The sequence below is a fragment of the Schistocerca piceifrons genome, chromosome 4 (assembly GCF_021461385.2).
Source record: "Schistocerca piceifrons isolate TAMUIC-IGC-003096 chromosome 4, iqSchPice1.1, whole genome shotgun sequence".
Lineage (NCBI taxonomy): Eukaryota > Metazoa > Arthropoda > Insecta > Orthoptera > Acrididae > Schistocerca > Schistocerca piceifrons.
Genome location: NC_060141.1, coordinates 484,394,238 through 484,422,125, shown reverse-complemented (window position 1 = coordinate 484,422,125; position 27,888 = coordinate 484,394,238). Strand labels below are relative to the sequence as shown.

The window sequence follows — 27,888 nt, the reverse complement described above, 5'->3', positions numbered from 1 at the left end:
ACAGTAATGGGATCAGGATCCTTCCACGCCGACTGCCCCCCCCCCCCCCCCCCGCCCCTCCATCCGGTAGTGTTGATCACTATTTTCTAATTCATCATGGTGGATTCTACCTTTCTTCTACTTAGTATGGTATCAACCCACCTTCATATGCTCTTCTGTTCCGCAGCTCTAACCAGCGACTCGAAGGTCATGTAGCCAAAAGCCTCCTCGATATCCAGAATGATGCAGAGAGCTCTTTCCTGAAAGTGTATATTTTTTTCCACCTTCTCAGCATGTGCTGGTTCATATGAGTTGCCTGGTTGATATGCGTGTTGGTTTACATGTAGAGGACCCTCAGTTATTCTCTTTTGCCTAACGTCCCCATTAATCAGTTCGCCTTATGTCTTGAGAAGAAAGGAGAACAGATTGATCGCTCTCATATCCTTAGCCTTCATCTGATTAATAAATCCTGGCTCCGGAATGAATACGCCTCTCACTGTCTTCTAAGCACTAGGAAGGATTCGTGCCGCTAGGCTAACCCTAATTTTAGGTATCTAATTACACTCTCTCCTCTTTGTTGTATTACAGCTGGGAAGTTTATTCCTGGACTTCGTATGGCATTGTTAGCTTGGATATTCCATGAGATGGGTTGAGCTGTCTGTCGGAGAGGGTGGTCTTTTTCTGGAAACATTATCCCCTGCAGTCCTTGGACATATGTGAGAGTTATGTCGTATGTGTATTTGCAGAGTGTAGGTGAGTGTGGTGAATGGCTGTATAGTGTAGTGCTGTTATTGTGATCTGTGAGATGAGAAGCTGAGAAAAGTGAGAGGGTGAAACCCAGTGCCGGCACATAGCCTACCGTTGTTGCATAGCACCAGGGGGATCCCATCAGACTGAAGGAACTCCATCAGCAGTGTCCTCATTTCCTGAGGCAATGCGCAGAGGTTTGGAATTTGATTCAGCGCATAGGCACGCACATTGGTGAGCTGTAACTTTAAGCCATCACCTCTTCTCCATTTTCCGGCCAAATACTGTCAGTGGAAATTTAATTCAAGATACTAACCGCCCACTTCCGATTCGATCGGCACAGCATAAGCGTGCATTAGCGATCTCGGTTACGGAGGCGGTTAAATTGAAATTGACTAGAATGTGTACAAGATTTCGAGATAATAGTGATGCTAGGTGCTATTTTTGTTCATAAAAAAGTTATATCAAGGCGAACGGAAGTGTTACATGCGCAATCATGCATAACCAACACCACTGTTGTCGTTCTAACAGCTGATACCGTGTAATTCACGTTATGGGGGGAACTATAATACGAACATTGTGACTAATGTTTTGCTAGCACATTTTGTGACATTTAGGGAACATAATACCTGCCTAAAGACTTTGTTGACAGCTCCTGTAAGACGTGATGGATGCAGTGTGGACTAGAGTGCATATTAATTTTAAACTTCTGCTGCTTTCTAGCCTGAACCGTGCCATGACGTTTTTAATCTACTGAAAAATTTCAGAGCATGCATGTAAATGTAGAAACAAGAGCCGGATAGTTATAACTGGTTGTGAATCTCTGACTGGAGAACTTTGATAAATGTTCTTTTACTAATAAATTACTTGAATAATTTTCATACGTACGCTAACACAATTTTTCCTGTTTTGGTATAAGCAATCTGTTACCAAATTGTGTGAAAGAGTCTATGAGGGGCATTCAATGAGTAACGCATCTCATTTTTTTCTGAAAGCAGGTGGGTTTTATTCAGGATTCCAAGACAGCATACTATTCCACACTTTTACGACTACAGAACTCTATTGTTCCACATAATCTCCCTTCAATGCGACGACCTTAGGCCACCATACCGGGAGGGCCTTTTCACCCGCATGGTACCACTCTACTGGGGAACGTCGGAACCAACGTCTTCCTGCATATAATCTCTCCGTCAAGCACGTGCTGCTTCCCGCGGAGTGCTTCGGAAGGCGTGAGTCCCGGGATGTGAGGTGAGTGAAGAAGAACAGTCCACCAAAGTTATGTCAGCTCCTCCAGGGTGCGCAGACTCATTTGAGGACTTGCTTTGTCATGCAGAAGAAGTTAGTTTGCGTTTTTGTGACGACGAACACGCTGAAGTCGTTTCTTCACTTTCTTGAGGGCAGCATAGTACACTGCAGAATTGATCGTTGCACCGGGAGGAAGGATATCAAACAGAATAACTCGTTCAGAGTCCCACAAGAGTGCCGCAAAGACTTTGAAGTTTTTCTTCGGAGGAGAGGTTGCGAAGCGCTACTCCAAGGATTGCCGTTTTGTTTTCGGTTAGAAGTGATAAACCTATTTTTAATCGCCTGTGACGATGTTCGAAAGAAAATTTTCACGGCCAGCCTCGTAACGCACAAGGAATTCCACAGAGAGGTCCTTCGTTGCTCTTTATGGTCTTCTGTTAGGCGGCGAGAAAGCCAGCAGTCACACACCCCAACTCATGGAAGAGTTTGTCAGCGCTTCCAACAGAGACGTCAAGTCGTGCAGCAATGTGTTTGACTGTAATCCGACGATCGCCTCTAATGAAAGTGTTCGCGCGCTCCAGCATTGCAATAGTCACAGCTATGTGTGGTGGCCGACATGAGGGAGAACGAACAGGTTTGCGTGACATTGTTGCGTCGATGACACACTTCTCGCCCAACGACTCGTCGTGCTTTTAATCATTGCCAAGCCTCAGAAGACATACCGCAAGCGCCTATGTACATCAGAGATGCTTTGGTTTTCAACCAAAACAAACTGCATGACAGCTCTTTGCTTGGAACACATCTCCGCTACAGATGCCATTTTGAAGACTAAGTATAGCGTCCGAACTATCGGAACTTCATGAAACTATAGAGGTAGAAGGAAGGAAACTCTGCGATGTCCCAAAACCAATTCAGCATTTTTTCAACGGAAAGTGGCCGAGAAAATAAGTGTTCCATTACTAATTGAAAGTCGCTCCCATGATGCCTGACATGTGATCCTGTAAATGAATAGTGCTAGTTATCGTAAACTGTTTGTGTTATCGCTGATTATTTTGTCTGCCAACAGGAAGCAAGTACGAACCCATGCTGGAAGAAGACGCATACCGGGTGCACATGAGGCTGACGATACGCGTCATGAGCATGGCGGACTTTGGCCACTACAAGTGCGTCTCCAAGAACTCCCTCGGCGACGCCGAGGGCACAGTCAGGATTTACAGTACGTACAGCGCAGCGGAAGTAGCGTAGTACCATTACAACGTAATGAGATGCTTACGTTAAGGTTCCAACCTCCTTGCAGTATAAACGGTGAAAGCGGTGATCATTGCATTGACATCGACACACTATCTACGGCTTTCTCACAGTGAAGACGTTGTTGGCAGGACGTTTCGACTGCTCTCTCCCTTTCCTTTCCCAATTTATCCTTCTGAAGACAAATTGCGGGAACAATGGTTTATTCAACAAATATCGTTACTAACATGACACACAAAATGACAATAAACTAATAGTTCTGAATGCCTGTATACTGGTAGTAAACCTTGGACACAGCCAAGCGTTTTATGTCTCTTCGTAATTGTATATATGATAGTAATTACAAACTATGGACTCTCGGTTGAAATGTAAGGTCACAATAAAATGATTATGATTATGGAAATGTGTATACATTTAATCATTTAATAATGGGGAGGATGTGTACTCCAGTAGGTGAATGAGACAGAGAAGAGCCGGTACATTACGTCAACCTCCCCCACTCTCCCCTCCCCCCCCTCCCAAATGATCTGTGAGTAAAGTGGCAGAAACAAACGTTATGATAGTGAGCCCACACTATTAAGAAAAACATCGAGTTACGATACAGATGGCACAGAATTCTGTAAAAAATAATTTGATGTTCTTCGTGGAAAGTATTCTTCCTTGCAAATGAAAAGCTATATCTGATGAAGAGTTTGTCAGCGAACCCGGTTACCCGGCCAGTTCGGAGCAATACGCTCTCCCCCTATACCTCCTTTACTACGAAAGGAGTTATTGTGTCGCTGAGGAATAGGAGTGTGGCGTGAGCAAGCAGAGGGGGATATTGGATGGAGCAGAGGGGGCGGGAGAGGACATGCAACATTTCACTGCAGTATGGGTGTTTAGTAGATGAAGTTAAATGGCGAGTAAATCGGAGGTTCCATTATCGTTCACCTCCGCTCATCTACAGTGCTGTGACAGCAGAGAAAGAGGTAACTGCTGAGACATCATCCGATGAAAGAAAAACAATTATGTTGAAGTGCATATCGGTACGTGGCTTCTTCTTGCGAAACTGCTTTGTCGGAGAATATTATTACATTTGAGGAGTTGACACGCAGTTCCGAACATATCCACAGTTGAAAAAAAGGACAATTTAAGAAATGGAATGGTGCACATAGGATAAGGAGAATCCAAATCTATCACGTAATTTTAAAGAATTCGAACGTGGTCCATGATAAAGACCTATGAAAAGACAGGGCTCAAAGCAAACACAAACCTGTCAACATACACACTTCATGCAAATAAGAACTAGTCCATTACTGGCGGGAGGAGACGCTGATTCCTGTCACGTGATTTACATTCCAGTCACGGCCAAATTTTTCAGCGAAAAGTGATTGTTAGTATCAGTTTGTGCTTGTATATTCATTCCTAATAATACTGTATAGTGCTAATGTAAATAAGTGGACACCGTTCCCTGCTGACCGCGATTTTGCTATAGAGAAATTTATTACGAAAAAGGACAACAATTGTAGTAAAAGAGGAATATAATGAGGTCTGCTAGAGAGTGGGTGAAGTAAGAAACCTTGGTGAAGATTGGAGAGCGATAGAGGTGTAATCCCTATCTCCGATTATGAGCCGAGAGGTGGCATCGTCTTGTCACAACGTTTTAATGAGTTTCGTACCCATCATATTCCGGTGACTTCGCCAGAAGACGACTCATTGAAACATTGCGACAAGACGACGCCACCACTCTACTGATAACCCGAGAACAATTCATCGGTGGAATAAGCCGAGAAAGACTGAAATCACGCCTATTTAACTGCTTACCAAATTTAGATCACATAAGTGAAACGAATCGAATTTTCACATACACGTACGAAGCTATGGAAAACAGTTATATTGATTCTATTGATATGGAGGCAACTGCATTCTACAGGCTGAAGTAATTCTCAGCCATCTAATGTCAGATGGCAAGCAGAAAGAAGTTGATCGTTTCCTGTCGCCTATTTTAGGAGAAAACTGGCGAAGTCAAGAGGGCTTAACTTGATACACATCAATTATTGACGGTATACGCATGTCGTTCAACAGAGAGGTAAAGGAAATTGTTTGTGATTGATTAGGGGATGATTCTGGTTTAATTATTTACATGTAACACTTACCTCAAGGAATCTTTCTAATTATAGGTAATGCCATTGTTGCATCATAGTATTGGACAATATCTTAGATAATTGTGAAGCAACAATAAAATCAGAATTCTCGGTAATGCACTGAAAAGGAATGTCAACTTACAGTTGCCCATTTATAATTTCTTCCGTGATATGGCACACAGAATCGTTACAAATATATAATACGATATATTATAGCAAGTGTTATACAATAAGACGTAAGGTATTTTGAAAAAAGATACAAGATTCCTGCTTTTGAAAATCATTCAAACGCAAACATGTCCTAATAGTTCGTGCAAATGAGAACGTGTCCATATTTAAATGTAATGATAATTAAATTAAAACCCTACGCTGCCGACAGGCGTTGATATACATCAACGGGGACAGTTGAAAATGTGTGCCCCGATCGAGACTCGAACCCGGGATCTCCTGCTTACAAGGCAGACGATCTATCCATCCTTTTTTTTTTTTTTTTGGCACTTTGTACTTTGTTTGGTATTGTTCGTTGTATTTGGTGGCAGCGGACGTCGGTGTAGTTAGTTGTTGATCCTTTCACTCAGATTTTTATTACAGACACCAGCCAGCTCTCTGACCGAACGCGCTGAGCTACCGAGCCGGCTGTCCGCTGAGCCACCGAGGGCACAGAGGATAGTGCAACTGCAGGGACTTATCCCTTGCACGCTCCTCGTGAGACCCACATTCCCAACTTAATGTCCACACACTACATTCGAAGTGCCCCTGACCATTACATTCATTACTCGCGGCAGACAATCTTACCGTGTCCCGTAAGATTTTGGGCAATACATGTGCATCCGCACAGAAAAAGAGGGTCAATGGCAGTTTAGCCTTAACTGTATATGTACTTTTTAAAAAAGTATTATGACTGTAGATTTGATTTGCAGATATAAACTGTCTTTTGGCAGATAGTAAAGGCGTCTGCATTGTAATATGACATTTTTATTCATATGTATGCCTGAAATAAGTTTTCATCCTGACCGTCAATAATTGCGTTTAGTGGACATTTTCGGTTTTGCATGTCACGTCTTCATTTGTAGGTGGAAAGTAATCTAATCAAAAGTATCCGGACACATGTCAGTGGACATTAATAAGTGGTGAGTCCATACTCCATCTTTATGATGGTTTGAACTCTGCTGGGGATACTTTCCATGAAGCGTCTTACTGTTCGTCGCGGAATGACAGCCAGTTCATCTAGAGAAGGCAGTAATGCTGGACGCTGGGGTCTACAGCGAAGTCCACGCTTCGACTCATCTCAGATGTGTTCCGCTGCGTTCAGATCAGGAGTCTGGGCAGGCCAGTCCATTTCGAGAACGTTATTGTCGACAAGAATTGCGAGACGGATGCAGCTTTATGACAGGTTGTATTGTCATCCAAGTACAATCATGGTCTCCGCATTGTTCCTCTGCTGTACGCAGCACACAATGCTGTAAAATATATTCGTATCGTTCCACAATTAGCGTTTTCTTAAGCGTAATAACGGAAACCCATCATAACCAACTAGAAATATCCCCCCAGCTCCTCCGCAAGTCACTGTTGGTACTACACGTGATGGCAAGTAACGGACTCCAGGCATTTGCCGCAGGGTATAGCGTGATTCTTCCCTCAAATATTTGGTCTGCAGTAATACTACCTCCAGATGGGGCCGCTCGTTCCACCACACTAGACGCCGCTTAGCAGTGACTCCAGAAACGTGTGGCTTGCGAGAAGTTGCTCGCACATTGCAACCCATTGTCTTTGATACCTACGCACAGACACTGTGCTAGCTGATGGTACTCTGGAACCAACAAGTGATTCCTTCCGATGATTTCAACCACCATCCACCATACTCGATGGCCCCCGCCCGTAAGTAAATGAGGTCTGCTTGGTCTTGCTTTTGCTGCGGTTGTTGCTTCGCTTTTCCACTTCACAGTCACATCCATAACAGGCGGTTTTGGCAGCTTTAGAAGAACTGAAATGTCCCTGATAGATTTATTATTCATGTGACACCCAGTGACGAGTCAACGTTCGAAGTCACCCACCTCTCGTAAGCGACCCATTCTACTGTTGGTGGCAGTATATTTGTACTGCCGGTCTCCTTCGCATTACATCTGCTGACCAATAATGCATTACATAGGGTTGATGGGATATTTTGGAAGAGTGGAATACCAAAAAGTGGCTCTATTTAGCTTCTTTGTGCGGTCCTGCTACGCAGGTTGAGGAACGTCGTATCTCCACAATCATTTAAAACGAAGCTACGAAGATTATAGCAATTACGAGGGGTCAAAAAAAGGAAATCCTAAAGTATGACATGTAAACCGTGTGCATGCAATTTTGTAAAGGTAAGGGTGCGGAAACATATGAGACGTCTAACAGGAACGGATCGTATAAATCTGTTTGTACATATGTAATCCAAAAATAGCAATTTCGTAGTTCTAACAAGAAATTAAATACTGAAAATTAACTACGACTTCTTTTCGCAACGTTCTTATGGTGGTCTGAATTTGCACCACTTGCAAAGTTTGTAGTTACAACTCGACCTTATTGTTGATTAGTGGTGTCAGCTATTATAGGTGACTTACAATGGAAACTACTAAAACAAAATCCTTTCCTTTGTCACTTAATTGCTGCACAAATTTTGGTTATTACTACCAAAGAAACGGTGTTCAGGATGAACATACTTCCCGTGCTCTAAGAGAGATAAACAAAACGTAAATCGACAGGAGGAACAAATACAAAGCCATATTTGCAGTTATTTTCTTAAATCAAGTTGCCAAATTCTAAAATAAATTTTTCATTGAAAGAGTCATTACGAATTCCGTGGTAATGAACAGCTGTCCCCATAATTCTTAATGATCAGATTAAGAAAAGAAGGACAATGGAAAAGAAGCTATGTATATTTGTAAACTCGACTACACTCTTAAAACTGTGATACAGCGTACTTTTACAAACAATCTTCTACTACGAAAATATCTTTCGTCCACTGGGATGATTTTCACGGAAATATATTGCAACCAATATAATTTATTTTTTCCAAGGTTACAATACTAGGGTAAAAAATTTTCCATTCCATTGTGGTATGGTGATACAGCAACCATTTTGAATTATGTCACAATAAAAACAGTCTTCTTTATAAAAGACTGTATTTACTCTGAAACAGTACGAAGGCTTGGTGAAATTCAACAGTATTTCACTGCCTGTGTACACTAAATTCTCAGAAAATGTTCAGATCCTTAAATGAAATGATAAGCAAACAGCAGACAGACTCCTACTGGAGAATGTAAAACAAGCTACCTTTCTTTGTATGCGGAAGTTTATTTCCTAATTTATGCAGAGCCGGCACGAGAGCGTGGATGTCTGCGAATGAGGTACAGCCATCTTTCTAGCTCCGTCATCTGATTCACTCGTAGAGGGCAAGGCAGCCTTTAGAAAACTAGGGCAGGAAATTTAATACGTAGGAAACTGGGCGACCACAGTATTAAGTTAAACAAGTAAAATATGTAACGATGCTCCTTGAAACTTAACGTTTCAGTTGGCAGTACTCTTTTTAGCTGGCGATCTTAGTGATGTAAACTGTATACCCGTTTCATAGGCAATAAAACTGATGCACCTCCGATGAAACTTTTACAGTTATGTCAGCACGTGTTTGTGTTGTTCTAGTGACCGTTGTGGCACTGTTGCAACTCTCCATCAGGTTACTATATAGTCCATGTCTCCTTTGTGTTGATAATCGCTCGTGTGAACGACTAACTTTGTATATTGGTAGCAATGGAATGCGCCACTAGGCAAAAAACAAACTGAATTAATTCCTTGCGAAAGTCCGCTTGTCAATACCAATACGCTCCCAGCATAAAACATTCAAACAGCTTTTTAAACAATCATATTGAAGTTGCCCAGTATAAAACTATGCTACGGAGAGGGACGATATAAACACCTATGTAGGTGTATTGTTCCAGTGTTAAAAAAATTATTCTGTTCTGACCTGATTTGAAAGATGAACTGCATTTAAGTATTTGATAAAATTTAATTTCATTTTACTTTTTCAAGGAAGAGATATCTCAATATTACGAGCAAAGATTGTAGCACTGAAGCAGGCAAGAGCTTTGAAATTTATTCCCCGTTAAACTTAAGCTGCAATCTGTCTGGCTTTAATGTAATGAATTTCAGCTATTTGGTAAAACTGTTTGAAACTATTTACTGGGGACTGATGACCGTAGATGTTAAGTCCCATAGTGCTCAGAGCCATTTGAACCATTTTTGAACTATTTACTGTAATGGTATTGTTCGGTAAACACCGTAAATGATTAATATTTCGAATCTTTACGTAATAGATGCCTGTGCACCATTACGACAAACGAAAGACAGATGGCCAAAAGAATCTCTTCACGAAATGTCTTATACTGTTAGGCTATTAATTGACATGGAGGGCTAAGAAAAAAACAAATACATAATTACATTTAATACGTATACTATAAAGCAACATTCACATACATGAGCTGCACAGAAAATACATCTGTAACCGTTCGCTTCCAGAACATAACGGTAACGCATTCTTCTTTACATCACAGACACAGAATTATGGTCCGGCCATCCTGATTTAGGTTTTCCGTGATTTCCCTAAATCGCTTCAGGAAATTTTGCTGGGATGGTACCTTTGAAAGGGCACGGACGACTTCCTTCCCCATCCTTCCCTAATAAAATGAGGCCGATGACCTCGCTGTTTGGCCTCTTCCTCAAACAACCCAACCCAACAGAATTATGTCAAGGACGTTCTACGATATGGAGTCTGTGTAGTATCACAACAGGTAGGTAACACATAACTACATACGACTTTTTCATGCACAATTTAACTAAATTCAGCGTCCTTCCGTCCATTACAGTTTCAAATTTATATACATCGTTGGAAATCGCCAAGTTTTTTAAGATTAAGACGCAGGTCTTCTTTCTCTTTCTTTATTAGACTTGTTTCATGTGACACACTTTCAAAAGAATTTTTCCAAGCGATCGTACATTAGCTATTAACTACTAATAATTAACTGGTAAATATACACTAATAAATACACTTCCCAGATTAATGCACTTGTAACAGTAGCCGAAACATTGGATTATACACTGCCCGTCCAGTGTTCCGAGGCTGATTTTACTCCTGGCGGATAAGCAACGTCAGCGCAGTAACTACAATGGCAGGGTGAACTAAAATGTGTAAAGGATAGATGTGCACTCAACGAGTCGGTTTTAAGCAGGCAGTATTAAGTACTGAACCTGCAGCTGTAGAACGTCACTGTCGCTGTGTCACAAATCCCAATGAAAACGTCTCTAAGTCAAGTGTTCAGCACATTCTCCAGAGTGTTTGGAAGAAACGAAAAAGTGTGTAAAGTTTGTCGCGGGTGACGATACTTAGTGTTGCTGACATGAATCTACCACAAAAGGACAAAGTGCAGAAATACACATGAAGGGTTGGGGTTGTTTGGGGAAAGAGACCAAACTGCGAGGTCGTCGGTCTCGGGAAGGACGGGGAAGGAAGCCCGCAGTGCTCTTTCGGAGGAACCATCCCGGCATTTGCCTGGAGCGATTTAGGGAAATCACGGGAAACCTGTATCAGGATAGCCGGACGCGGGGTTGAACCGTCGTCCTCCCGAATGCGAGTCCAGTGTGCTAACCATTGCGCCACCTCGCTCGGTTTCACATGAAGGGTCAATGCTTTGACGTCATAGTGGATATTCAAGATGTGACGCGTGAGTTGAACAGCATCCGAAAGAACGACTTTTCTAACAGTTTCACATGGTTTATGAACGATTGACGCGTTCTACGCAGGAGAGGGAGACTATGTAGAACATTTGAAGCATGAAATCCTCCACCTTAACTTTTCTCTACTTTTTATTAATACAATCCTTAAAATTATTGGACTCACGAATTATTACAGAACATACATGGCGCAGTGGCATTAATGTGATCCTACATAGCCGGCCGAAGTGGCCGTGCGGTTAAAGGCGCTGCAGTCTGGAACCGCAAGACCGCTACGGTCGCAGGTTCGAATCCTGCCTCGGGCATGGATGTTTGTGATGTCCTTATGTTAGTTAGGTTTAACTAGTTCTTAGTTCTAGGGGACTAATGACCTGAGCAGTTGAGTCCCATAGTGCTCAGAGCCATTTGAACCATTTTTGATCCCACATATCAGCAACGTCAACGTGCAATAACCCCTTACAGACGGCAGGTGGCAGCACTAGGAGTGGTAGGTATATAAAGCGTGTCGGGATATACGGAAAACAGTGAAGTCGTTGTCTTGATGCTGAAATGGAGTGATTTTTCAGACGTCCAAAAGGGTATGGTCATTGGCTTTAGCGCCATTGGTGGAAGCATTTCCGAAACGAGTAAGTTTGTAAACAGTTTGCGTGCAGCCGTAGTTGGCGTATACAGTGCATGGCAAAGTGGCGCCATCCAAAACCGGCGCCGATGCAACTGTGGTGCACACCGGGCCATACCTGACAGGGTACCGAGCGAGGTGGCGCAGTGGTCAGCACACTGGACCCGCATTCGGGAGAACGACGGTTCAATCCCGCGTCCGGCCATCCTGATTTAGGTTTTCCGTGATTTCCCTAAATCGCTCCAGGCAAATACCCGAATGGTTCCTTTGAAAGGGCACGGCCGACTTCCTTCCCCGTCCTTCCTTAATCTGATGAGACCGATGGCCTGGCGGTTTGGTCTCTTACCCCAAACAACCCAACCCCCTCTGACAGGGATGAACGGCGGCTGGGGAGAGTGTAGAAGTGAATAGACTGCAACTGTTAAGGAACCGAATGCTCAGATGCATGGGGCTGCCGACAGTGTCACCTCAACAACCATTTAGCGAACGCTGCTGCGTGTGGGGTCCCGCGACAGGCGCCCATTCGTGCACCCATGCTGACTAATGTTCATTTGCGACTAAGGCTGGAATTTGCAAGCCAGTATCACAACAGGAGTTATACTGAATGGTGACAGGTGGCCTTTTCAGCTGAATCACATTTTATGCTCCATTAGACAGAAGGCCGTTGGCGTGTATGGTGTGAAACGTGTGAAAGCAAACCCAAAGCCGAAGGAAGGAGCGTTATGGTCTAGGGAATTTTTTTGTGGCATTCCTTGGGTTAATCTCATAATTCTCGAAGGTACCATCGGTCAGTACAAGTAAACGTCTACCCTTGGGGACCAGTTTGTGTTTAGTCGCCACGATGGCCTCTACCAGCAGGACAATGTAACATGTCAAACAGGTCGCAGTGTACGTGGTTCGAATAGCACTAGGGTGAGTTTACCGTAACCCTCTGCCACCCAGTCATCCGAATTTAAACCCAATAGAGACGCTGTGGGACCACCTCGATCGGCTCGTTCGCGCCATGTGCTCTCAACCGAACAACCTAGCGCAGCTGGCCACACCACTGGAGTTGACATGGCTCCAAATCTCTTTCGGTATGTTCCAGAACCTCTCTGTCTCTCTACCTGCACGTCTAGGAGCAGTCCAAGCTGCAAAAGATGGTTAGATAGGCATCTGACAGGCGGCCACGATAATGTGACAGTGTACAACATAACAACAGGATCACATACCCGGAAGTAATTTCTTGAAAATGACAACGGCTGTGGAAGCCTATGCATGCACAAAGTAAGCTCATTTTCAAGATCCCATGGTCTAACAAATAATAATAAATTTCCCTTCCTTGGTATTCTGTGTTTCCTTCTGGGCTCTTCTTTCGCAGAATAAAACTGAATCGAATGAATGTCGAAGAAATATGTATGTAAATAGAATTAGTACAGTTTTATACGATTTTGAACAGCTTACTCCAGTGTAGTGCGTCAGAGAATTTGGATTACATGCTCCCATCGCCATGAAATTGAAACTCACAGCCTGTATTTATACCATACGAGCTATGTTTTTCACTATCACAATTAATGGCCTAACATTCTCTGTATTTATATGACATTTATTTAAATACTTACATAACATAAGTGAGACATCTGCTAAATTTATTGTATTTAATGCAGCTATAATTCCATCTACTAGGTCTACAACTTTGTCTTTCGCCGTTTTTTCTCAAAGTTCGGGGCTTTATCGTGAAAAACGTACAAAAAATGATGATTAGTAGTATTGCGAATCCCTGGCTACTACATTATCTAATCTTGTGGATAGCATACGAATCCCGTGGTGGAAGAACTGGGTGTCTTTTGTGGGGATCCACGAATCGTTTCAATTTTGAATTTGATCGGAAGTGCTGGTCAGCCATACTGTAAGCCATTGATCGAAAAAGGTGGTAGACAGAGAGAGCAACGTATGGGGAATACGGCCGGAGGGATCGGATTTCTCATTTCAACGTTTCCATGTATATTTTGACGGGCTTTGCGACATGGGGTCCAGCACTGACCTGCTGCAAAATTACCTTCAAGTGTCTATCGCTGTATTGTGTCCGTCTGTGTTTTAATGCTGGGCTCCAAAGCATCAATTGCTTTCGATAGCGATGTCCTGTGGCTGTCCTCGTCTGTTTCAGTAGCTACGAAAATGTTCTGTCTTTCGCCGTCATGCCGGTCTTCGACATCAAAATCACCGTTCTTAAGGCGTTGAAAACATTCTCTGCACGTTCATCTAGTAATAGTTCCCTCACCATTGGTCTTACTCAGCATTTTAAGAGCCACAGTCGCGGATTTCTTCATGTTAAAACAAAAAATTAAAACTTCCAGCAAATGCCGAGAGATTTGAACACGCATCTCCCGCGTCGCAGTCCGACACCGTACCACAAAACCAAGATGCGGTGGCACTAATAACTTGCTCGATGTTGCATATCTTGAGCTTGGAACGTTGACTGGCACTACTTTGCTTCTTTTTCAGTGTTCAGTACACCGTCTTCTTGTTTCCATGCTTGATCTTTGTTGAGTTTCCTACGGGTTGTCCACTGCACCATTTTTTCGCTAATTACCACTAAGTCTGTGAGGGGTGCGATGGGGAGTTTCCGTACTCATAAACAGTTTGAAAAGTTTGTAATTGTGTTGCAGATTACAGTGTGCTGTGTTGCCTCGTGTTCTATCATTAATACTGTCCCATGTTCATGGCCATCTCTTGTTTGGTTTTTGGAAACCAAACGAAGAATACGTTTGGAAATATCATCTCTGGCGGGCCGCTTGAATTGGCAAGCGCAACGACCTGATGGGATACCTTCAAAGCTAATTAACTCGGAAATTTTTTTCTTAACAATGGTTTCTCAGTGCAATCTAACCTGCAGCACCCTTACATGTTTTTCAGGCTGTTTCTAACGGCGTTGTATGTGTACTAATTACGCTGTCGGAAATTAAGTGGCTAATTTATCCTTACTGGACCTAACGGTCAAGATCGTCATCATCGGAAAATACAACCCTAGTTGCAGATAAGGCATATCCGTAATACTAACTCACATTAAGTGACAAACGTTTATGGTAACGGAATGCTTGCCTAACTAGTAGTCTGAATGCGTCTTTCTCTTTTGGAGCGAAACTGAACGTCGGTTTTTCATAGCAGAGCAAAATAGCTTCTTCGCACCATAGCCTGGAGAAATAAAGATCCCACTCCTTGGAGAGAACATGACGTATCTTCCGCAAGTAGTCGCGACAAACGACCGGAAGAATCTAACAAGCTCCTCCTAAAGATATCTCACACGAGGAAATTTCAGCCTCCACCGTAGAGACGTTCATGACGAGACTTTTCTTCGATAATGCACCGAAGCTATATTTCAGTATTAACAGAACACGCAGATGCGTGAACTGTCATCAATATACCATACGATATGTCTGCCACCAATTGTGCTGTAGGAATTGTCGATGATCTGCAACGCACAGGTGTTAGCACTTCTAGTCCTCCACATTTTTATTTTCAGTCTGCATATTGTCTTAAAAAGTTACAAAATGTTTATGTTTACCGAACTGTCAACGAACGTGTAAGTAAATTTGAATTTCTACAATAAATTATTAGCGCAAAGTGTTGCCGAACCTGCGGGGTCTCTATGTTCTCTTATCCATACACAGCGGAGTGAGCTGATGCTCTAGTGCCGACTATCAGCGAAATATTCCCTAACGGCGAATGCTAATCATTAGGACGTAGAAAAAAGAGGTTTGGATATTTGTGTATACACTCCTGGAAATTGAAATAAGAACACCGTGAATTCATTGTCCCAGGAAGGGGAAACTTTATTGAGACATTCCTGGGGTCAGATACATCACATGATCACACTGACAGAACCACAGGCACATAGACACAGGCAACAGAGCATGCACAATGTCGGCACTAGTACAGTGTATATCCACCTTTCGCAGCAATGCAGGCTGCTATTCTCCCATGGAGACGATCGTAGAGATGCTGGATGTAGTCCTGTGGAACGGCTTGCCATGCCATTTCCACCTGGCGCCTCAGTTGGACCAGCGTTCGTGCTGGACGTGCAGACCGCGTGAGACGACGCTTCATCCAGTCCCAAACATGCTCAATGGGGGACAGATCCGGCGATCGTGATGGCCAGGGTAGTTGACTTACACCTTCTAGAGCACGTTGGGTGGCACAGGATACATGCGGACGTGCATTGTCCTGTTGGAACAGCAAGTTCCCTTGCCGGTCTAGGAATGGTAGAACGATGGGTTCGATGACGGTTTGGATGTACCGTGCACTATTCAGTGTCCCCTCGACGATCACCAGTGGTGTACGGCCAGTGTAGGAGATCGCTCCCCACACCATGATGCCGGGTGTTGGCCCTGTGTGCCTCGGTCGTATGCAGTCCTGATTGTGGCGCTCACCTGCACGGCGTCAAGCACGCATACGACCATCATTGGCACCAAGGCAGAAGCGACTCTCATCGCTGAAGACGACACGTCTCCATTCGTCCCTCCATTCATGCCTGTCGCGACACCACTGGAGGCGGGCTGCACGATGTTGGGGCGTGAACGGAAGACGGCCTAACGGTGTGCGGGACCGTAGCCCAGCTTCATGGAGACGGTTGCGAATGGTCCTCGCCGATACCCCAGGAGCAACAGTGTCCCTAATTTGCTGGGAAGTGGCGGTGCGGTCCCCTACGGCACTGCGTAGGATCCTACGGTCTTGGCGTGCATCCGTGCGTCGCTGCGGTCCGGTCCCAGGTCGACGGGCACGTGCACCTTCCGCCGACCACTGGCGACAACATCGATGTACTGTGGAGACTTCACGCCCCACGTGTTGAGCAATTCGGCGGTACGTCCATCCGGCCTCCCGCATGCCCACTATACGCCCTCGCTCAAAGTCCGTCAACTGCACATACGGTTCACGTCCACGCTGTCGCGGCATGCTACCAGTGTTAAAGACTGCGATGGAGCTCCGTATGCCACGGCAAACTGGCTGACACTGACGGCGGCGGTGCACAAATGCTGCGCAGCTAGCGCCATTCGACGGCCAACACCGCGGTTCCTGGTGTGTCCGCTGTGCCGTGCATGTGATCATTGCTTGTACAGCCCTCTCGCAGTGTCCGGAGCAAGTATGGTGGGTCTGACACACCGGTGTCAATGTGTTCTTTTTTCCATTTCCAAGAGTGTATTTTACAGTATTCCTTTGTATCCTAAATAAAAAAGACTCGGATTCATAATCATGTTACAAGATTCACTGAATTTACTGATTTGTAGCACCCGGATAGTACATCCTGTAACGCAGTAGCTTTTCCTACCTTTATGTACCAGTAACTCATCCTATTTTATGTCGGGAACTGCACTTCATACTTTGATCCATAGGAAAGCCCTTCATTTACATCTTCATTTGTCCTATAACGTGTTGGGATCGACGGTTGTGACGTTGCACTGCATGCTGCAAAGATACCTTTGACATGGTCTGAGGATGTCTACTCGTCGGTGATATTGAAACTACATTGAATGGATGCTTTCTGAACGCCTGATGAAGGGTTCAGCAGTGTAGTATGACAAAATAATTAATAATTTCTTGCAAGTTCACTGCGTAGTATAAATAAATACTCAAGGCAGACCTATAATCACATTTTTAGCATCGATTAGCTACAGATACGTAATTCTGCAGTCATAACTTTATCAGTCAACATATATCATTTCATCATCCTGGATGATAAATAATTGCTCATGCTGAATTGTTCTGTCGTACATATTGTCACGGGAAACGTATTCGCAGTTACGAATATGAACAATTATCGGCTGTATATTGGAGTGATGACAAAGAACATTTGTACCAGATCTGGACTCGAACACAGATTTCCCGTTTTACACGAGCGTTCGCCCTGACCGCTTCATTCCGTGAACGAATCACGCCCAGACTCAAACGACCATATGTCGTCCTTCATGCGTCACAACCTGCACTCGTACATACGGCATATTTCCGTCCAGGAAGGACATATTTTTGAGAGTCAAGGGCCCGGTATTGGCGAATAAGTACGAAGTAGCAGTACCTATGTAACTAAGAACTATGATTCAGTGAGCCTCCACATACTCATGCGTGTCCGAAGGAACACTACACCGTACTTCTTAATAACACAGGCACTGCCATTTTGTATACACATTGTTGAAATGATGGTCGAAGTAGAGTGGATATAAAATGTAGACGGGCAATGGCAAGGAAAGCGTTTCCGAAGAAGAGAAATTTGTTAACATCGAGTATAGATTTAAGTGTCAGGACGTCGATTCTTAAAGTATTGGTATGGAATGTAGCCATGTATGGAAGTGAAACGTGGACGATAAATAGTTTAGACAAGAAGAGAATGGAAGCTTTCGAAATGTGGTGCTACAGAAGAATGCTGAAGATTAGGTGGGTAGATCACATAACTAATGAGGAGGTATTGAATAGAATTGGAGAGTAGAGAAATTTGTGGCACAACTTGACTAGAAGAAGGGATCGGTTGGTAGGGCATATTCTGAGACCAATTTAGTATTGGAGGGCAGCGTGGAGGGTAAAAATCATAGAGGGAGGCCAAGAGATGGATACACTAAACAGATTCAGAAGGATGGAGGTTGCAGTGGGTACTGGGCGATGAAGAAGCTTGCACGGGATAGATTAGCATGGAGAGCTGCATCAAACCAGTCTCTGGACTGAAGACCACAACAACGACAACAACATTGTTGAAATGATACCTCTGTTTATCCTGATGTATTATTATCAAGATTTCCTACTGGCGATCGAATATTATTGTAAAACATATCATTTGATATTACATCCCATTAAGTGAATATCAACAATGCAATTGTACAACGGTACAGTTGTCAGAAGATGTGACGTGAAGGTAAATGGATCAATGGATTTAAAAATGCGAAAATGATCGGTGACTCATCCAAAAGGTCATTGAATTCCATATTCATTGTCCCACATAACTGAAACACTGCTGCCAGTGTGTCATTGTTCACGCCCGCAGTTCAATTGTGTCGTTGAGCAAGGATTTGGAAATAAGTAATTGCTTCTCCTGACCACAAAATCTGATGCCTGAATTTTGTGAGAAGTTACACATTATTTTGTATAGGGTATACTAATAACGACTAAAACAGGGGCTAATATCATTCGATAGTTATTTTTAACCTCATACCCCATTTCACGCATATTTTCCAGCATGAGTTGTGAGCCTCAATATTCTAAACTCATATATGGCAATACAGTCGTAATATAGTCTGGGTAGTTTCAGAAAGATTAATCCGTTGTCTCAAGACGATGTCTCCTACATGAATAAAAAAAAAGCATGGGATGACTTTTAACTTGCCCATAGGGCCACTAAGTTTACGTTTTTTTTAAGAACCATTCAGTTTTTTTCAGTATCTTCTTTTACATGCATGTATGTATACCGATAACATCATGACCATATGCGTTATAGCCTGTTGATTCACATTTAAAATGAAATACAGCAGCGTTTCTGGGTGGGATGGATTCGACAAGTCCTAAGTATGTTTCCGGAAGTACACGTAAGTCGATGTTTTCCAACAGGTCACGTAGATCTTGTAAATTAGGGGTTTGTGGCTTGTGGTGGTGGGGGGGGGGCAGCTGACAGTCAGTAGGGCCCCAGATGTGTATCACTGGTTTCGGATCAGACGAATCTTGTGCCCATCAATATGAGTTTTATTATCATGCTCCTCAAGAAGAAGTTAAACTTTTCTGTCGTTGCAATATAGGCAGTTATCCTCCAGGTAGCTGCCTCCTTGTCGGAGAAGACATCAAGAAATGCGAGATGCAAGATGTCTGAAATAATATTCACGTAGTCCTCAGCTGTCAGAGTGCCTCGGTTAGGAGCACAGTAATACCGCCCCCTAAGCAGGCCTGCGTCTGATGTGGTGCATGTTCCGAGCATCCTGTATGACGGCGAGTCCGGACACGACCATTGATCTGATGTAACAAAAAACATCGTTCGTCCGACCATGCAACACGTTTCCATTCATCCACCGTCCAGACTCGATGATCCCGTGCCCACTACAGTCGTAATTGACGACGGTGTTGATTCAACATAGAAACTGACTGGAGTCATCTGGTGCAGAGTCACATTTTCAAAACTGTGCGCTGGACGATACGCGCTGGAACACCCGTGGCAGAGCCAGCGTTGTACTCAGTCGTCACATCTGCCACAGATCGCAGCTTTACAGACCAAGTGAACGTCCGACCAAGGCATTCTGAGGCGGAGCATCGCCGTCCAATACTTAGTTTCCCACTTGTAGTTGCACTGTCCTTCAACCATGTTCCATAGATGCTCATGACAGTAAGATGTGAACAGTCGACCAGCTTCGTTGGGCCATAATAATCTTTCCTTTGACAAAGTCGCTTATGTCAGCGACTTTCCCTTTTTGTAGGCTGTGCCGTTGGTAAAATGAATTTATTCGTCTCTATTACGCTTATGTTCTTTCCCCTTAACTCTACCAGATGGCATGCGATCCTGCAGTGGGCAACGGTCACAATCTTTTGACCTCTCTGTACTTGACTGACACTACAGGGGAAAGTACAACGGGTTGAGGGAATGTAAACCAGGCAGCCAAGTCATTATAATGGTATAGGGGGCTACCTCGACAAGTCACGCGATCTCGAGCATATATTCGATTTGGTTTCTAGAAGGCAGATTAATGTCAGCTTGTGCTCCATTGTGACGACACCACGTAGTCAACGTATCTCCTCTAATAATCCCGACAGTATTTCTGAGCTGAAAAATGTGTAGCAGTCACCTGAGAATCCAGATGGAGGCGTGTAATTCCGATTTAGGTAACTGTCTACAATATCAGCCCATAAATTTATTGTAAACATTTCTTGATAAATTTCGTAACTGGCAGTACTAATTGAGGTCATGTGATATGGGGAACCATAAAACACCACGAACTTGAGTGTTTCTCAAATTCATCAACACCATGAACTCGAGAGTGTTTGCGCGATGTGATGGTTTGATGGAGGTACACATCATTAGCGGCATGCTGTTAAGTGCACAAACGCATACACATCCTGCTCCCGTTTCAGTGTGAGAGATAGTAGTGACATCGGGGTCCTATTTAATCTCGTGTATGTATCCAGAAATGCAGAATACTTTCAGCATCTGCCAGAAACACGCCTTCTTATAAAAATGGAGGTATCGCCTCGTGTGAGTTTCGATTATGCCATCGGGATTTACTGACGTGTGCAGCGAATCCTAGAGCCCATTGACCATATTCGACGCTTGGTATGTCGAATTGTAGTGTACCCAATATAATTCCGGTGTTTTGTGACGTCCGAAGAGCAGAACAAGGCAGATGTGGCTTCTGTATGCCACAGCGGGCAGATAATTCTCAATGATATGATAGTTCACCTCTTGTAATCGAGAATTGATTGTTGGCAGTAATCAACGACGACCTCTACCATCAACTCATCGTAGTTCTTGGAAAATGATACTGGTGATAGCGCTTTTCTTCGAATGCAGATACTTCCCTTTGCCCTAATTCATTCACGTGGGGTCGTTTGAAGGTCCGAGTACTTGTATGACATAATAGGAGGAGACTCTCTTTCGTCGGTCAACGATATCTGGTATTTGACCACCGCACGAAGACCCTTATGGAGAACAGAGGAATAGGTATCTCTGGCACTAAAGAGCATCTGAAAGAGTTAAAAACAAATGAGTCACCATGTTCAGATGGACTTCCACACCTTTTCTTCAGAGTGTACTCTTCAGTGCTCGACCTTTAATTAGCTTCATTTATCGCAAACCCCTTGTCTAGCGGAAAGTCCCAAGGATCTGGAAAAAAAAAAGCGCAGGTGACTCCCGTATACCAGAAGGGTCAAAGAGACAACTCAGATTACAGACCATGATCATTAATGGCAGTTTACTGCAGAATTCTTGAGCATGTTCTATGCTGGAATAGAGTAAACGTCATTGCGAATCAAAAGCTTCTACCCACAAACCAATACTGACGTACAGAGACTCAAACGAACTCCAGCGCGACGAAGGGCAACAAGCATATTCCTTTTTCGCAAAATGTTTGACACGATACTACACTGCAGACTTAACGAAGGTCCCAGCATACATAACAATTTCTCAGATATGCCAGTGACAGAATATTACTGATGTGTCGTTTGCCACAACTACGTCATTAAATATCAAGACGTAACGTCGCAAAGCGTCGCGAAATGGAACAAGCAGGTAAGGTCGAACGTAAGGAAGGCGAGTGGTTGGAGACTTCTATTAAAGTGTGGTTCGTCTACGAAGGAGACCACGCACAGAATACTTGTGTGACATGTTCTTGATTACTGGTAGATTGACTGGGGTACCCGCCAAGTCGGATTAAAGGGAGACATCGAAGCTATTCAGTGGCGGACGGCTATATTTGTTACCCGTGGCTTTGAGGAACACGCGAGTATTTCAGAAATGCCCAGTGAACTCAAATGGGAATCCCAGTGGGGAAAAGACATTGTTTTCTAGTAACATTATTCAGAACATTTGGAAAACAAGCATTTGCGACAAAACTGCAAACGATTCTATGGCCACCAACATACATCTCGTGTAAGGACCGAGAAGGCAAAATAAGAAACTATAGGCAGTCGTTTCTCCTTCGCTCTATTTATAAGTGGAACAAGAAAGAGAGTGACTAGCAGTGGTAACATGCACTGTACGATGGCATGTGGATTACGTACGTAGAACAAAATTGTTAAGGCTTTTGCTTCCACTTGTTGACAAACTGCTCATTGACTTGGTCTCGCGTTCTTTGGCCGACGTTTTAGTTTTTTTGTGTGTGTGTGTGTTTCGCCAATACGAATGATTGGTATTGTCAAGGCTTCAATCTTCATTGCGAGTAGTGGACTGGAGTCGAGCTCGCGGCCATAGATTATTTGTAGCTGTCACGCCAATGTCAGAGAAGTTTTCCGCAGTCATTGGAAATGCAAATGAGCGTATGGCATTGTTGACCGGGACGCCCCATTTTTTTGGGGAAGTTCGGCGGCCGAGTACAAGTCTTATTTCAGCCGACGCCACATTGGGCGATTTGTGTGCTGGTGATGAGGATGAAATGTTGATGAGGACAATACAACATCCAATCCACGAGTAGAGAGAAATCTCTTATCCGGCCGGGAATCGAACCCAGGCCCGCTTGCATGGGAGGCGAGCACGTTACGAATCAGCTGAGCAGGCGAACTCCGCAGCTATTACTGCTGTGGCTCTCCCCTTGCTACCTGAAACGGTCCTTTACTATAGCACGGGAATTCAGGATCCGTTACCTTGAGGCTTTCTTTTTGCTTGTTGTAGCTGTTGACATGTTTGCAGATTTCTATGGCTTCTCTTAACAAGCGGTCGTGGGAATTTTGTTATCAGGTCGATCTCACACAACACGTGCTCCGCCATGGCCTATATCTCCACCTGTCCCAACGTGCGATGCCTCTTGTTTCCGGTAATCTTGGCGTTGATTCATCGTCCAGTCATTCCAAAATAGACTTTCCCACATGTCCGTGATATTCTGTATATTCCTGACTTTGCGAGTGGGTGTCTTTCATATTTTGCCAATTTGAGACAATCTTTCGTCTTCGTCGTCAGTTTATAAACAGTCTTTATGTCGTGTTTGCACTACATAGGGGTGATTCTGTCCATCACCCTGGGGATGTATTGCAGAAATACCGTAAGCGATATTTCTTCTTCCGGTGTGTATGTAGATGTGCGAGAAATACACTGATGTCTCGCTTAACACACTTCCTCTGTAATGTATAATGTCAATAGGATCTGCTCGCACCTCAGCCACGTTGTAAGAGGTCCATGACTGAGGAATTTATCGTTAGCGCACTCGAGCAGATGTAACTTCGATGGATTGCTCACGCGCTGCCTGCGATATGTATGCTACAATAGAATCGCAGACCAGAGAGCAGTGTTACGAAATTTAACTGTTGGGAGGTTACACTTGGCGACCAGTGTAACCTCCCAATTCCGTAACCTCCCAATAAATGGTGACTAACCTCTCAATGAAATCGTGGCTCGTATGTAATCTTTCAATAATTAACTGACTGTGAATCTAAACTGCGTCATTGCCCTGAAAAGTCATTCTGAATAAACTGAAAATTCTTACCTTAATTATGTCGCCGGATAACGCGTATATATCCGCTCCTATAAGAAATTTTTTTGGCACAGCCCAGTGCAATGCTGCCCACTAGATTTTGTTATTGTGTAAAATAAAGAAAACAACTGATTTTTCCTTACGATAATCGGGATGACCATGGATAGGAGAAATTAGTAAAATCTTGAAATTCAGATGAATGATTGTCAAAAGTTATCTTAATAAGAAAGATTATTATTAAAAGGTTTTTAAAAACATTTACATAGGAAATGATATAACAATAGTACAAAATCAGGTGTTACAAATTACGTATGCGCGCGGCTATAAATAATAATAATTTTTCCAGAATGAGATTTTCACTCTGCAGCGGAGTGTGCGCTGATATGAAACTTCCTGGCAGATTAAAACTGTGTGCGCCGACCGAGACTCGAACTCGGGACCTTTGCCTTTCGCGGGCAAGTGCTCTACCATCTGAGCTACCGAAGAACGACTCACGCCCGCCCCCCACAGCTTTACTTCTGCCAGTATCTCGTCTCCTACCTTCCAAACTTTACAGAAGCTCTCCTGCGAACCTTGCAGAACTAGCACTCCTGAAAGAAAGGATATTGCGGAGACATGTCTTAGCCACAGCCTGGGGGATGTTTCCAGAATGAGATTTTCACTCTGCAGCGGAGTGTGCGCTGATATGAAACTTCCTGGCAGATTAAAACTGTGTGCGCCGACCGAGACTCGAATTCGGGACCTTTGCCTTTCGCGGGCAAGTGCTCTACCATTTGAGCTACCGAAGCACGACTCACGCCCGGCCCCCACAGCTTTACTTCTGCCAGTATCTCGTCTCCTACCTTCCAAACTTTACAGAAGCTCTCCTGCGAACCTTGCAGAACTAGCACTCCTGAAAGAAAGGATATTGCGGAGACATGGCTTAGCCACAGCCTGGGGGATGTTTCCAGAATGAGATTTTCACTCTGCAGCGGAGTGTGCGCTGATATGAAACTTCCTGGCAGATTAAAACTGTGTGCGCCGACCGAGACTCGAACTCGGGACCTTTACCTTTCGCGGGCAAGTGCTCTACCATCTGAGCTACCGAAGCACGACTCACGGCCGGCCCCCACAGCTTTACTTCTGCCAGTATCTCGCCTCCTACCTTCCAAACTTTACAGAAGCTCTCCTGCGAACCTTGCAGTTTCATATCAGCGCACACTCCGCTGCAGAGTGAAAATCTCATTCTGGAAACATCCCCCAGGCTGTGGCTAAGCCATGTCTCCGCAATATCCTTTCTTTCAGGAGTGCTAGTTCTGCAAGGTTCGCAGGAGAGCTTCTGTAAAGTTTGGAAGGTAGGAGACGAGATACTGGCAGAAGTAAAGCTGTGGGGGCCGGTCGTGAGTCGTGCTTCGGTAGCTCAGATGGTAGAGCACTTGCCCGCGAAAGGCAAAGGTCCCGAGTTCGAGTCTCGGTCGGCGCACACAGTTTTAATCTGCTAGGAAGTTTCAATAATAATTTTTGCTTCCATCGTTCTCCACAACCGGCCTCGACTACTGCTCTCTAAGAGCGACCTGACCCAACCGTCCGACTGCGAGCTATTACTACTACTGCTGCCGGCACTGCTCTCTGGTCTGCGATTCCATTGTAGAATACATATCGCAGGAAGCGCGTGAGCAATCCATCGAAGTTACATCTGCTGCAGTGCGCTAACAATAAATTCCTTACTTATGGACCTCTTACAACGTGACACGACAATTCTTGCCTCCCACAATCCATAATTCTGTTCCTCATCACGGTATGTTTTATTTGTGGCCACGTCCCTTGGTAAGTTTAGATTGTGTGTAACCTGTGTAAGATGGGACGCAAGTACAGAGAGCTGTCTTCTTCTGTTGCAGGACAGGAGCCGCCACCGGACAGTGAGGGTGCAGGCAACGGTCGCAGGGCTGGTGAGCAGCGGGCAGCCGAGCGAAGGGGTGAGTTGCTTACCGAATCCCCTCTTGCCCCGGCCCCTACTGTAGCCCGGAGCATTGTGTACTTAGCTGACGCTTTCATAGACACCGGATACAATAATGACTCACTGTCTACTTCATGTGGCGGGATTATTCATCGACGCTGTTTTCCTCTCCTAGTTGTCTACTGTCCGCACAATATAACTACGTCAGTGGATGCTGGTAACATAAGTACGCGATGGCCGCCTAGTTTACTGTATGCTACGAGCTGAAACGCACCGTAGGGAAAACAGGACCTGCTCTCTTCTCACAGGGCAGGCAACTCACTGAAATTAAGATTGCATTCATAGTACCTACTATAATGCTACGGCTTGTTGTATTGTTTAGTGAGCAATATTGGCAACCGATGGAAAAGATCCGCACGGGCCGTCAGTTACATGACTTAATACCGATTCCTTCGCCCCCGGAAGATCCAAGTTATGCTGTGCGTAATAGACTGAATTATTTTCTTATTATCGTGGAATGTTAAAAGTTTCGACCTGGTGCAGAGAAGGCTTTGGAACCAATTGTAATGAATGGTAGCCCTCGGCAAATGTGGATCAATTTAAGACAATACCTACGAGGGGTGCTCAATAAGTTCTACAACACTTTCTTCCCGACCAGTTTCCGTTGAAAACGCTGAATTTGTTGTGGGATATCGTGGAATACTTCCGCCTCATCCCCTACAGTTTCATTAAGTTCCAATAGGTGGCAATGCTACACGTAGCCTTCAAAATGGCGTCTGCAAAGGAGGTGCGTTCCAAATAGAGAGCTGTCATTGAGTTTCTTTTGGCGGGAAACCACAGCATTGCAGAAGGTCTACAGTGACCTGGCAGTGAAAAAAAGCACTATGAGTCATTGGGCGAGGCTTCTGACTTCATCACAACAAAGTAGCGCAAACCTGTCCTATCTGCTGCCGGCCGGCCGACCGCACACAGCATTGACACCTGCAGTGTTGGAACGTGCGGACACTCTCATTCGAACCGGCCAGTGTGGCCGAGCGGTTCTAGGCGCTACAGTCTGGAACCGCGCGGCCACTACGGTCACAGGTTCGAATCCTGCCTCGGGCATGGATGTGTGTGATGTCCTTAGGTTAGTTAGGTTTAAGTAGTTCTAAGTTCTAGGGGACTGATGACCTCAGCAGTTAAGTCCCATAGTGCTCAGAGCCATTTGAACCATTTTTGAACTCTCATTGGAGGTGATCGACGGAACACAGGCAAACACCTCGCTGCACAACTGAATGTCTCTGGTAGTAGTGCTGACACACTCTCCACCAGTTGTGGCATGCCCGCTGGACTCCTTGCACCAAACAGAAGTCCATAAAGAGCAACGAAGGACCATATGCGCAGAGTTGCTTGCGTATTACGTGGCTGATCGTGACAACATTTTGTCGAACATCGTCACAGGAGATGTAACATGCGGTTATCAGTTCAAACCTGAAACACGACGGCAATCTGTGGAGTCGTGCCACACCACCTCGCCTCCGAAGAAAATGTTCAGAGCCGCACTCTCAGTCAGTAAAGTCATGGAGACGGCCTTCTGAGACTCTGAAGAGGTTATTCTGTTTAATTTCCTCTCTCATAGTGCAACGATCAACTGAAGCTATCCTCACAAATCTGATGATACGATTTCAGAGCGTTCATCGCTACAAAAATACAAGCCAACTTCTGCTGCATGACAACGCAAGTCCTCACACAAGTCTGCGCACCCGAAAGGAACTCACAAAACTTTATTGGAGTGTTCTTCCTCATCCATCGTACAGCCCAGATCTCGCACTTTCCAATTTCCATCTGTCTGGCGCAATGAAGGAAGCATTCCGCGAGAAGCAGTACGCGGATGATGGGGAGGTTATTGATGTAGCATGACGTGGGTCCAACATCGACCAGTAGAGTAGTATGATGCAGGTATGCAGGCCCTCACAGTAACGTGGCGTTATGTTGAAAAACAGGATTTTGTAGCCAAATAGTGGGGAATAATATGGTGTATTGCAATTCTGAATAAAAATAATCTGCTTTAAAAAAAAGTGTTGCATTATTTGGACAATGAAATAAACGCTAACTCTACATTAGAACCACTCTACT

The 27,888-nt window shown here is 44.3% G+C and overlaps 1 protein-coding gene across 1 annotated transcript in view; it reads left to right on the top strand.

The window, feature by feature from the left end:
- LOC124795431 (lachesin-like) overlaps positions 1 to 27,888 on the top strand; it is a 541,280-nt gene that overhangs the window by 487,021 nt on the left and 26,371 nt on the right. The window contains exons 7-8 of the mRNA XM_047259458.1: positions 3,038 to 3,187; positions 25,715 to 25,792. Coding sequence (XP_047115414.1) covers positions 3,038 to 3,187; positions 25,715 to 25,792 — 228 coding nt within the window. The remainder of the gene's footprint in view (positions 1 to 3,037; positions 3,188 to 25,714; positions 25,793 to 27,888) is intronic.